Below are 14,206 nucleotides of genomic sequence, written 5' to 3' on the forward strand. Positions count from 1 at the left end.
GAACTACAGTATCCCATTAAAATTGGTTTTGGAGAGTAAAATATAATTATGTAATATGAATTTATCTAGGGAGTTAATGCAGCCTTCCTTTTCTTGCAGCAAAAGCCATGAGATTTTTAAGCACATTATTAAAAACAGGTATTTCTTTCAGAAAATAATTTTGAACTGTTCTTAAACAATATATTGACAGATTTTCAGAAAAAATACCAGTAAACTGGTAAGTCTCTTTTCTTCCAACACAAACAATGAAAACTGTTACCAGTGGTGGGAGGGCGGCTGAAGAAGAAAGTCATTTAGAAGTATGTGACAGTTTTGGTCATGAGAATTTCAGAATACTACCATATGAATTCAGAAATTACAAGGAAGAACCATCACACCACTTAAAAATGACCATATTAATAGCATGAGATTTATAACTGTTCAGTATTACCCGAGTACTTTCAACTCCTCTCTATAACAACAAATTTAAAAATTCAATAGAATTCACAAAGAAAAATTACCTAAAGTTTAATTTATGTGGGATGTGCTGGCCACTTGCCCTACTGTTTGGACAGTCATCTCCTCAGAAAGCCAGATCTTAAAAAGACTCTAACAATTCTCTCAATCTGCTGAAGGAAACTCTGTAACAATCACACCACTAAATTCCCTCTCACCTGGTTTGTAAAATTCCTGATTTCAATTCATAAACAGCCCAGGAACAAGTGGAAATGTGGTAGTACCCTTGGATTTGACCAAACGCAAAATCAACCTGCACAACTGAGTCAGGGACCCCGGGCCACCAGAAATTGCCTGTTCCTCCTTCTGCTTACAGCCACCAGGGAAGCTGGAGGCAATTACATTGCACATGGGCTTCACTCCTGGGGTAACCAGTGGGCCAGTCCCTTGCCAGAGATGTTCCCAGTGGTCTGATAGCACAATTTGATTGCTTGTCACTCAGACTCCCCTAAAAAAGGTGTATTTTGCTGGCCTGACAGTCTTAATCGCCGAAGAAGAACATTATTGTTCCAGTGTGTGGCTTAGTACCAACAGAGTACTTGAAAGGTTCACTACCAGTAGTGTGAAAGGTGCTGCACTAAGAGAAATTTAACTTGTAGTTCAGTGGTTAACAAGTGCCAAATTATTATGGGAGGTAAAACCCATAAAGACTGACATGAACAGAGCAACGAGTGGACTGGTTAAATGAATTATACCCAAACACCTACTGTTAAGACTAAAAATATTCTTAAAAATATCCAATTTCCCTTTCAATAGAATTTGACTTCTATTTTATGTTAAAGGCAAAGGTATAAATGAAGCATTCAGTTTGTCTTTGGTGATTTCACCAAGCCTTATCAATATTCTCTCCCTCACCATATTAAGGGCTCCTTGAATAGCATATATATATATATATATATATATATATATATCATGTAGTAGGATCACAGTGCAGATTAGAAGGGTAGCTTTCACAGTTCAAAACTAAAAGGATTTCACAGATGAATATAAAGCCATATTGCCTACAGAGTTCCATGTAATTGCTTTACTTACGACACAGAAATCTAATTCTGTTTCCATGTAATTTAACAGATTTATGTAAAGCCAGATGTTAGCAATTATAGAAAATAACATTATTCATATTGTCAGTGGTACAGACCTGTTCACATTGCACAAAGCCAACTTAATCTGTTACACGTATCCAAAAGGGAAGAACATCCTATTTACTTACTGCTACTACTCTCCTCTCTTTAGCACACACAAAAAGGATGCCCCCATTAAGGGCGGCCCAAACTGGTGAATGGGACTTTCTTGACAAAGAAACCAATCAAGCAAAGCTGAGTAACATACCATGAACACAAATTCCTAACTGCTGCTGTTTGCACTTTTTTGTTGTTGTTGTTCTTTATGCAAATGATGGTTTCTTATTATTTTATAGCATTGATTATTTAAAAGTTTTCATTATTAATCAAACATAAAATGCTTGGACTCTGCACTCATTTCCAGCTGAACTTTTAATAGAGCTAATTTTCTGAGAACATCCCTTTGGCAGTTTTTCCTTGTCACTGACTGCACTTCTGAAAGTCAGAACAGTCAATGTTCCCAGTAACTTCAGGTAAAGAAATTATAAACATAACATGTTTTTGTCCCTTTCACTCTTTCAGCCTCAAACCACACTGGGGGGGTGGGGAAGGAAAACAACCCAGAGAAATGCTCCCATATTGTTAGCTCCCAGTTAGCTTAAGAAAGTATTTCAGTTTAATGGAGATCAAATGGACCTGCTCATACTGACATGAGATCATCATGTAGATGGCTATGCAAAACATGGAAGAAAAAAGTCGTCTTTAGTGTGAAATTTCTCTGAACAACTGAAGTCAACATGCCTACTTAGGTGATGAAAAATTAGCTTAGTTTAAAATTCTGAACATGTACAAACCAATATCTTAATGAATATGAAAATTGCATTACAAGACTCTTGCACATAGATTATTTTTATATTATTCAGAACCTTGCTCAGCTCAAATTCCCCACACTCCTCTCAGGTTTCATTTGCTTTCCCACAGCTGCTCTCAGAAGATGCAGGGCCACAACTGGAACAGTTAATCACGAGCAAGGCAAAACTGTACCCAACTCCTTATCTCCCATTATAACAACACTAGATGGGAAGAAGATGAAATATTAATTTATAAATCAAACAACTCTGAAAGGACAAGCGGATATGTGAGATAGCAAGGAGGCTCCAAAGTCCTTCCCTGCATATAGCACAAGAACAAGATGTCTGTCTTGACTTTTGGGATGTTATTTCTATCGTGCACCTGGAATAGGACTTTGCAATTTTATTCATTATATTGAGATAATCTGTGGCAAAACCTACTAATTAACCCAAGTAAAAGTGGCAGAGATTTACGTCCCCCCTCCACACAGCTCCTTTCCAAGGAAAAGTGAGGATCTAGTGTAAATGACCATAACCAAAGTGTGCTTGTAATGCTACCCTTTCGCTATTTTCTATCAACATATAGCCGACAGCAAAGTGATTGCTGCCAAGACATGGCACCTCAAACGTTGCACAGGACTACATAAAACCCATGAAGATGTTCACTCTTCAAGCACTCCCACTCTGTGCTTCCTTAAACAAATGTATGGCAACAAGTACATGATCATATGTATTTTAGTCGCAACGCAACTAGTCATATTTCGTCGACGGGAAAAGAAGGAAAACAAACCAGCCAAGATGTGCACATTTCCCAATGCGCTCTCAAAGTACATAAAGACAGCTTGGTAACTTGGGCACACAAGAAATCAGAATCAAAATGGAATAAGATAATCCCCTGAGATGCAATTTCCTTTTCCATCCTTTTTGGCTGTAATGAGAAGTATTTTGCTTCAGATATTATGAGAGGTCCCATGGCCACTGTATTTGAATGGGGTAGAAGACAAGCATGACTGTACATATCAACACCAGCTCATTAACTTGGTTTAACTGAAATTTTAAACCAATCCCTAGCTACTTCATTTCTTAGTTTTCAAGGCTATTCAGGTTTTAATGGTACGACTTTTCTATAGCACCTTAATAAATGTGTGCAAGCAAGTCATGCAGTGTGGTGCTCTGTAATATCATGATAAGCTGTTGCAGAAGAAAGAACCCTGCTAATGTGCTAATTTTAACTGTTACGGTACATTAAACCATTACAGTAAAATGTTAACGTGAAAAATGTACGCTGAGCTACCAAACCAATGTATGTACAAGTTAACTAAACACTGTTTTGACATATCATATTTCACAGGCAACTTGTCACTTAATGTATTTGCCTTCTTTCTAAATCAAAGTTATTTGGACTCATCTTTGAAAAAATAAATCACTAAACAGATTCATTTTTAGTTAGAAAATATTTTATGAGAGTACTTTTATTCTATAGAGACATAATGGTCTATTAAAGAACATCGCACAGTAAATTAGAGACTGAATATAGGATTTACTAATGCTTTCTGGAAAATACAGAAATGACTACATACAATTACCTTGAAGACATGGAATGCAACTTTCTCTTAGAATACAAGAATCAGAATTTACTAAAAGGAAAGTAAGCAACATTATTTTTATTTTGCAGGATAAAATCCACAGACACAATGCTCATAATATCAGAGTCTAAAAAATTCTATGAGCAGAACAGAAGAAAGTCGTAAACCAGCAGGTTCTAGTGTTGGTCTGGGACACTGTACCACACGCAAACCTTTCTGTCTATGCACCACTTCTCTAACTAGAGATAGAAAAACAATTCTCAGGCATATAGGAAGATTTTCAAAGGATGGCTCTAGCTTTTTGTTTGACACAGGAAGGGGGCAAAATAAACAACAAACCTCCTTTTTCTTTCTAATCTAGGTAACAGGACAACACTGCAGCACACTATGGAATCTATGAAAGCTTCAGGAACCGGTTTTAATCCCATTCAGATCTCACTCTCCAGCTCTGCTTCACCCAACTTTTGTGGGAGACTAACATATGTGGAGGGGTTTTTTTCCACAAGCTGCTGAGTCCTGCCTTTTTCCAGCTTTCATTTCCCCCCAGCAGCTACTCTAGCCCTGCCATGAGGTCTAGCTATGCAACCTTTCAGGGTGAAATACATGGTGAATCCTGTGGTTTTTTGGTGGGAGGAGGATCCATGTTAAGGTTCCCTACAAAAGTTGCACTGATTCTTAAAGAAAAGAAAAAAATAACCAACGACTGACAGGGACTGCTGCCTTGGTTTTTCCTTCTGTGCTTGCAAGTCACAACACAGAAACTCAAAACCAGAAAACATCATGAAAAAAATGGGATCAAGAATTTTGCACGCCAGGGTCTGAACAGCTCTTTAGAGACTGGAAGCATCTTGCTTAAAGAGAGATGGAGCGTAAAAAACAATTTAATTTGCTTTTATTTTGCTGCTGTAGATGGGAGTGAGCTTTGTGGGACATTATGAACTCCCCAGAATACAGCATTTATTTGCCAGCTTTTGGTTCTGATAATCTTAAAGGTTATCACTGAAAATTCAATGGTGAGGGTTTATTCAATGATTACCTTATGAGATAGCAGTATTTGGCAACAGGTACTTAGCGCAGGGAAAAAACAACGTATGTCAGTTACTTCAATATGGTACCAGTAGATAGTAGTTAATACTGGGATGAACATCATATGACAGCTCATAGTTCTCTATAAAGTACTTTTGTTTGTTAACCTTAAAGCGTAGCAATGCTCATATTAAAAAAAGAAAAAAAAATACACAACCCAGCAGCTATAGCCTATGTTTTAATTGCCAAGCAAACTTTGCTAACAACTTAGTGCAGCAATTGCCTTTTGTCTGCAAGCAGTATTCTTAATAACATATTGTGAAAGGCCAGCGCCTCATAAAAATGCTACCGCTGAAAATTAAATTACATTCTCTTAATTTGAGCCTGCTCACTATCACCTTATGAAGCTGCCATCTTTTATAAACACATAGCCATGGAAATATATTCCCTTTTCAAAGCTGCCTTCGGTTGGTATTTTGAGTAATAAAAGAATCTTCCCAAGCTTGAAGTGGCCTGGCGAAGTCATACATCCTTACTGCCCAAGCTCTGGAGCAACACTGTGACCTTCCCTGCCACATCCGTTACACCTCTGTCCCTTGCCAGGGGCCAAACTCCACTGTTTTCTGCTAGTCAATGAGAATATAGCTTTTAGAAGCACTAAAGTATCACAACACTTCCCAAATAGATGTTATTTTTTTAAAATGTTCTGCAAGCACTGCAGAGACACCGCAAGCAATGACTCGGCTACAAGACCACCTACATAAAAATGGGAAAGGGGGTTAACCAAGAGATACATAAATGCATCCAGCAAAAGCAACTGGCTGCCTGGGCTCTGGGCAATCTGTCAGAGCAGAGTACTCCCTCCCACTGCCTTATGATTTTCATATGTTATTACTACTATTGTTTTGTGGAGGAGGGTTTGATCTTTTTTTATTATTTATTTGTAGTTATGCTCTTAGCCTATTTATTGTTCTCTAGGTTTTGTCCTTCAAGAGGAAGGAGAAACGTTCCAAAACACACTGAAGGGCAATGGTCCAAATCCACCTCAGGTACATGCTAGGATTTCAGTATACAGTCTGGAAAATACACCAGGAGAAAACGCTGTTGCTATGCAGATGAAACCTCTTCCATCTGGAGCAGACTGAATGACACTGGCCTTGACTCTAAAGACTCCACCACGCAAACGAGCTCTGTAATGTGGTGGAAGTCAGTGTTCAAGAAACCAAGGTCTAGGCAGAATGTGTAGTGTTATCATGTAATTTTAAACAATTCTTATTGCACTTCAATATCACACTTCGAAATTCCTTTGTCAGTGTGGGTTAGCAGAGTCTTTCAATTAATTTTTAATTGGTTAACCAGTATAATGAAATAAAATAAACTGGTTTATTCTCTTCCTCACTGGTACCCTGCAGCAGATGGTTCAGAAGAGCTATTTCGTTAAAATAACCCTGCTAATTTCACGTTCTGTTTACAACTTGCATATGGCAAGATGAGCACCTCACCTTACAAACTTCCAGCACGCTGTGCAGGTCAAAGCAAGGGCAGTTTGTTTTCAGGAAAACTCATCCCTCCAATCCCCACAGAATCCAGAACATTTTAGGCTCTTTTTTTGCTGCAGGGTAGCCAAGTGCTCTTCCCTTTAGCCGTGATGCAATGCAAGCAATAATGACTTTTTCAGAAGCTGAGCCTAGCTGTGAGCCATTCAAAACCACTGCCTTGCCTATGCACCTCTTTTTTCCTGAGACCAGCCTGAGCCTTAGAACTTCTTTGTCCCAAACCAACTCCGTAAGGTCAGCCTGGCAAGGGATGGGGTTCCCCACACAAGCAGTACAGGCAGGTGTCAGGAATGCTAGGAATGACCCTTATCCCCAGTTGCCTCAGGGCTTTTTGAAGGCTATGTCATGGTGCTTCGACTTCTCCTAAAGCAACTATTTTCAACATTGCTCTACCCATCACTCCTTTTTCAGAATTTACGTGTAAAAAAAAAAAAAAAAAGAGAACTAAATGTAAACCAGAAGAGAATTCTTAACATTTGATAATTTGTTTAGAAATATGAGACTGTCATGTGGTGTTTTACCTATTAAGTCCCAAAATGCTTTAAAACCTGCCATTTCTTTTACACAGTTACCACAATGAAGTTCACTGCTGTGATTTTATTGAGCTGTCAGCTTAGGACAATGTGTAAAATGCTAAGTGTGCTGGTTTTGGCTGGAATAGAGTTAATTTTCTTCAGAGTAGCTAGGTTAGAGCTATGCTTTGGATTTGTGCTGGAAATAGCGTTGAAAATTGAGGGATGTTTTTGTTACTGCTAAGCACTGCTTACACAGTCACAGCATGGTCAGGGGTGGAAGGGGCCTCTGGAGACCATCTGGTCTGACCCCCTGCTAGAGCAGGCTACACAGGATCACACCCAAGTGGGTTTTGCATGTCTCCAGAGGAGGAGACTGCACAGCCTCTCCAGCAGGCTGTTCCAGCGCTCTGCCACCCTCAAGGCAAAGGTGTTTTTCCTGATGTTCAGATGGAACTTATTGTGGTGCAGTTCATGCCCGTTGCCCCTTGGCCTGTCGCTGGGCACCACTGAAAAGAGCCTGGCCCCATCCTGCTGGCACTCGCCCTTAAGATACTTGTAGACACTATAAGATTCCCCACCTCAGTCTTCTCTTCCCAGCCCCAGCTCTCCCAGCCTTGCCTCACGAGGGAGATGCTCCGGCCCCTCATCACCTTCGTAGCCTCCACTGGCCCCTCCCCAGCAGTTCCCTGTCCCTGGAACTGGGGAGCCCAGCACTGGGCACAGCGCTCCAGGTGCGGCCTCACCAGGGCGGAGCAGAGCTGGGGGAATCACCTCCCTGCACCTGCTGGCCACGCTCCTCATGCACCCCAGGAGCCCAGTGGCCACCTTGGCCACACAGGCACGGTGCTGGCTCGGGGGCAACCTGCTGCCCACCAGCAGTCCCAGGGCCTCCTCTGCAGAGCCGCCCTCCAGCAGGTCAGCCCCGGCCTGTGCTGGTACAGGGGGTTCTCCCTCCCCAGGTGCGGGACCTCACACTTGCCCCTGCTGAGCCTCACCAGGTCCCTCTCCACCCAGCTCTCCAGTCTGCCCAGGTCCCACCGAGGGGCAGCACAGCCTCTGGTATGTCAATTCAAGGCCTTTCCTGCTCCTCACCCACCAGCCAGCAGGCTGGGGGGCACCAGGGGCTGGCAGGGGACACAGCCGGGACAGCCGAGCCCCATGGACCAAAGGGACATCCCATCCCATGCGGCGTTGCGCTCGGCATGGAAAGCTGGGGGAGAAGAAGGACGGGGGGACGTTGGGAGTGACGGCGTTTGTCCTCCCAAGTCACCGCTACGTGTGACGGAGCCCTGCTGTCCTGGGGGTGGCTGGGCACCTGCCTGCCCCTGGGGAGGGGGGAAGGGATTCCTCGCATTGCTTCGCTTCCATGTGTGCGGCTTTTGCTTTACCCGTTAAACTGCCTTTCTCTCAGCCCATGAGTTTTCTCATTTTTTCTCTTCTGGTTCTCTCTCCCATCCCACCAGGGAAGAGTGAGCGAGTGGCTGCGTGGGGCTGAGCTGCCGGCTGGGGTTACACCACAACACTAATATAGTTGGACAACCTACAAAATATTGCTTTTGAAAATAATTATTGTTCCTCTGTGTTTTTGAAACACAATGCTATCTTATCCCAAGGACTTCTAATAGCCAAAATTCATATAAGATGGAAATGTTTGTTACAAGTAAATTTGTAATAAAAACCTGCAATAAAATATATACATTTTTACTTTAAATCTTAGAAAGAGCCCTTTGCACTTATGGATATACTAAATGAAAATTCACAGTGTTAAAAAAAAAAATCATCATAGAAGAAGCAGAAAACCTTTCATAGAAAATTCATAGAGCTGAGTAGAGATGGAGTAACTGAAATTCTGAAGAACACAGAACTATGCAAAGTTGTCTGTCTCTATAGAAGTTAAAATGGGAACCTTTCTAAATAGTTTGAGAGTCATCTGATGAAATATCATATAGAAATTACGTATAAGGCTTCTGAAAATAAGTAAAAAGATGGAGAAATTTTAAGGCAGAGTTAAGCCACAATTAGGATCTTCACTATGATTTTATTATTGCCTACTTGCAGCAGTGGCACACAAACTCTTAGAGCCAGTGAAAGGCACCCAGGCTGCAAGAATGAGCACCAAATCCTCAAGGAGCCTCATCCTCTATCCTCCCATAGAAATAACTAACTCCTCTGCATTCCTTTAGAAATTCCTCTCTGTTCATGCTCTTAGGGTCTTATTCTGCATATACGGTGCATAAAGAGCGTAATGCTATTCACATAACTAAAAATAAAAGGATGAAGATGCCAAACAATGGAAAACAAACAAAGCAAAGCAGCGGAGACATACCCCACATGTGTTCTCATATTGCTCTGCTGAAATTTGAAAATGGAAAACCAACTCTTCCCCTTTTATGACCTATTACGCTCCCCAGAAAGCCTACTTTCACTTCAAGTTTTACAGCAATTTATTATGATAAATGGCAAAGCCCAGTAAGTTGGATTTCCAACCGCCTCCCTCCTGTAATAACCGTTCAAAAACGTGACTCGCCTTGAACCAGCACCCACACTGCGTGGCCGGGGATGCTGACAAACGCAGCCACGCTCGCTTGCATTCTCATTTTAGTATTAAACACAGTAACTGCTCAGGACATTGTCTCAATAGTCACTTTGTAACACCATGCAGAAGGAGGAAAAAAAAAAGTGCTATGCTGATCATTGCTTACCAACACAGGACTCCCCGGAAAGAGAATAGCTTCCATTGTCATGGAAACCGCTTCTGCACTCACAGTGGTACCACCCTGGGAGGTTAACACAGCGTGAATGGTTGTGACACTCAATGATCCCCTCTGCACACTCATCAATATCTGCCTCAGAGAAAAACACAAGCCAGCCAGGAAATTAATTTCCTTTGACACCAATGCTTTAGGTTTGGTTTGTTGTTTGTTTTTTTTAATATTGTTGGTTTTTTTCATTTTGTTGTGTGTGTTTTTTTGGTTTGTTTTTGTTTTCTTTTATTTTTTTTAATTTTTTTTTTAAAAAAAGTCTTCCTTTAATAGATAGATCAAGGTTATTACGGTTCCCAACAACAGACACTTAAAACACGACTCACATAACAATAAAAAAGAACAATAATACAATAATACATCATGGAATTTGATACATACAAAACATTTGTATACACCATGATTAGCTTAAAATGCAAAGCAAACATGCAGATTTTTTTGCCCCCCCCCCCCCTTTTTTTTTTTAACTCGGAAGTTACATTTGTCGGTGCATATGAAGCATTGCAGAGCTGGTTCTCCACTGAAAAGCAGCTACATTTCTGCTATACAAACTGCATGTCCCAGGACACCTTCGGAAGGAAAAGCATTTTCTTCAGGATTGCTGTTTCCAGTGTTCAGCCGTGATACTGTCAGCTATCTGGCACCTAAGGTGCTCAGAGAACTTTGCAACCAATATTTAATCTCTTCTGTTTATATGACCAAAATAAATACCTAGTACATGTATAACAGCGTGTGACAAACAGAAAAAGCAGTCCATGTTTCAGCTGCAATAAAACATTTAGCTGGAAAAGAGTGAGGCAAGTGACAGCAAGTCTGTAGCAATGGAAAGGTACAGCAAGATGCATACCCCGCTGAGTTTCAATAAATGTCCTGTTTTTATAAAGGACTTCTTAAAATTTCTGTAACATGGTTAACAGAGACCTCATAATTGCTAGTAACTTGGCTAATCACAGCTAGCACCTGGCTGCTTCTCCCCTTTGAGCATTTTTCAGCACATTTTTTTAGGGTTGTAATTAAAATTAGCAAATTAATTATATGTTAACCTTGCGGTAATTTAAGAAGCTATTATATTTTCATCCCTTTATTTAGCTCAAGCTATTTTTAATTTATTATTATTATTTTTTTTAACCCTGGACAGTTTTCAGCTGGCTACCTTGTCAATGGAAATGAATCTCATATTATTCACAAATATTAGCCATTTTCACCCATTGATTTTTTTTTTCTCTGCAACCGGCACATTTAAAATATACATAAAATTGTGTACACCTACCACAAAAATTTGGGGAAAACATGTTCTGAAACTGCACTTAGATCTGCAAGCATCAAAGTACCAGTGTCACATGATCCTGACACAAGACTGAGTTAAGGTTATTAAGTAACCACAGAGTGTAGCTTTTATCTCCATTTACAAAAATACATACACCAATATGATTTCATGGACTGCAGTGGAGTCATACTGATGTACGTCAAAATAAATTTGAATGAAGTATCCTTCAGTATAGTTCCATTTTCTCACATCTTACGAGCAACATCACAGAAAAGTTCTATTTTTCCTCATTTAGGTAACAGTATTTGTTCTTGTTGAAATATGGGTGAGAAACCTAAACAAATGCCTTTTTCCAGTTTTACGTTCACCCTCACTCAAGAATGCAGCAAGTTGTCTACATAATAGGGTTATAACCACTATTTATTTCTAGCTTTATTCAGCTTCCCTCTAACAATAAAGTCAGTATTTCATGCTTTAAAATCTGTCACTGCTGCCACCTTTTCTGTACTTTTTATTCTGTTGAAGCTAATTTTAGTGTTAAAACACTGCACAAATCTAGCTGTCCATCAACGATGAGTGCTGCTTGCAAACTCAAGACACTTTCAATTCATTACAGCAAATAGAATTTATACCCATGATCTTTTCACATGTCATGGCTGATGGAACAAGTTTAATCCTATTTCGAAAGTGAATGACTTTGCTATTGCAGGTCAACTGCAAATTAATCCTTCCTCTTGCTTTCTTTTCTTCCTCAGTGTTGAACTGGAGAATGTTCCTGCTTAAAGACTGATTCCTTGGGTCAGTCCTGTATCGGACCTTGATCCATTCCATTTTACATTTTTAATTTACAGAATCAATAGAGATTTCCTAAAGTTCATTTTTTTTTCCTAAACATGAGCCCTTTCAAAAGTGTATTTGATTTAGGCTCATGGTAGAGGATACTAATTGACTGGCAGATCATGTCTCAGAAAGTCTCTCTGCCAGGATACCAAAACTAAGCAGCATTTTACTCAATGGAAGAAGAGCAGCGTCAGTGTACGAGTCTCTCCAGGTTATGTCAGAAAAGTAAGATAATACACAGAACTATTTCAAAACCAGGCGACTTTATTGTTGGCAGTACCATACCTGTCTATAGCTTTTGTCCACTGATGTTCAGGGAGACACAAACCAATTTCTTAAACTAGCAGAGCTGGGAAAATGGGACTTGCTTTCAGTGGTAGAGGTTCTTCCTTAACTGCCTTGATCTCCTTAGACCAGTGGACATACTCTAGCACTGCCCTACCCATGCCATGGGCAGAGGGCAAAGGAAAAGGAGATCCTGTGCGAGTTTCTTGGGGAAAATCCACCACAAAACACACATGCAGAAGCAACTACTAAAAAAAAAAAAACAACCTTCAAGCTCTGCTCCATACCAGCACCTCTCCTCTCCCAAAGCCATTTCCAGCTGACGGGAAGTGCCCTGCTCTTCTCCTCTCCAGGTTCAACTCAGCACTCTCCTTGCTCTCCAGTCCAGCCTTCTCCTGCATGCACATGCGTGTGTGTGCGTGCAGGAGACGGGTTGGGCTGGTGGAGCTGCGAGGAGAATGGGGAAGCAACTCTCCCACTGCTTCTGCAGCAAGCCAGTATTCCTTTGGCAACACGTCATTAGCAGCACCGCATAATACAATATACATGACCAGCGGTATAAACAGGGAAAACCATTAGCGGCTTCTCTCCATTTGTATGATACATCACAGTTTCCTGTTCCCATACTTGATGTACACAAAGACTAAAAGGGGAGATAATATTATGATCAGGTCTGTTAGCTTCTCCTGTGATCCTGTGCATTATTTGTAGCATAAGTATAAACAAATATCCGCAGGTATAGGAAAATATTATGGATTTGTTCTAGAAATTCAGAATCATTCAAGATGTTCCTAAGACCAAGAGGGAACTGCAAATAACAGCTTTATAAAAAGGTGTGTCACATGCCATGACATTACTTAGTTCACTTCACAGATCGTTTCCATCTGGATGTACTATGGCTTTTGAAAACACTTTTATGAAGATCTTTTCTGCATAGGAAGATGCTGATATACGTAATGGCTAGCTCAGGGAATTAGAATCAATTCACCTTTCTTCATCTTTGCCTTTTCATCTTTAGACACTAGCACTATGCCTGCATACTTGCCTCAAGATTAACACCTTTCTATCCAAGTCTGGTTCTGGGTTTCGCTATGCAATTTGAGCCATATATGCACTTTTGTGTGTCTGTATATATGTGTTTTGTGTATGCAGATACTAACCAGAATACGCACATATATATACTTTCTTCATAAAGTTATGTTAAGCTGAATGGAAAACCTATAACTCTGATCTGCCAGTGAAAACAGTACAAAATTTACAACCATTTCTCAAAGGAGCACAAGAAAACCAGTTCAGTAATCCTGTAATGACACAGGCCAGAGGAAACAACGAGGGGACATTTTTTGGCTGTGTCTCCATGCTTTAGGTCTTGCCTACCCTCAGTGCTCCTGGCAGCAGAACGAGCACACAGCTCTCAGCTCCAGTCTCTGCCTTCTCGCAGCATCCTGCCATGGATGGAGAAGCCTGGGTCTTTACATGCACATCTTCACCTTGTCATCCCACATGGCTAAGCCATGCTCACAGAAGTCAGTGAAAACACATCCACCAGCCTTCAAATTTGTGGGGGCTTTCTGTAGGTCTGCATTAATAGACAGATAGTCCAAAACAGAATGCTTGCAAGAAACAGCCAATTTAGCATTTCCTTGGGAACTGCAAATATTCCAAAACCTTAACTTGCCTCTGTAGTCTTCAGCTAAATAGCTGCACTACCTTTGCATTAAGCGTAATACTTCTTGTTTCTAGCTGTATTTCACCATAAGACATTGCTGCTTTTACCCCCATGGAAGTATTTTTGCAGTTTTTTTCATTCAAGCCTTCTAAAGAGACCCTGCACAGACCATTCCATTGCCTGCTTTTACCCCATTCAGTTATTTAACTGTCATCGGTACAGAATTGTTAATGGATTTGGCAACACTCCACTATAATGGCTTTGCAAAAGCTCAAAAATGGCACATTTTTGTA

The 14,206-nt window shown here is 40.6% G+C and overlaps 1 protein-coding gene across 3 annotated transcripts in view; it reads right to left on the reverse strand.

Moving 5' to 3' along the window:
- Positions 1-14,206, reverse strand: part of NELL1 (neural EGFL like 1) — a 292,473-nt gene that overhangs the window by 11,611 nt on the left and 266,656 nt on the right. Inside the window, exon 16 of one of the 3 annotated variants that reach the window (XM_040609298.1) lies at positions 9,793-9,933. The exons of 1 other annotated variant lie outside the window; for it this stretch is intronic. In XM_040609298.1, coding sequence (XP_040465232.1) covers positions 9,793-9,933 — 141 coding nt within the window. The remainder of the gene's footprint in view (positions 1-9,792; positions 9,934-14,206) is intronic. One more of the 3 variants, XM_040609295.1, reaches the window with a different exon arrangement.

Source organism: Falco naumanni, chromosome 10 (assembly GCF_017639655.2).
Source record: "Falco naumanni isolate bFalNau1 chromosome 10, bFalNau1.pat, whole genome shotgun sequence".
Lineage (NCBI taxonomy): Eukaryota > Metazoa > Chordata > Aves > Falconiformes > Falconidae > Falco > Falco naumanni.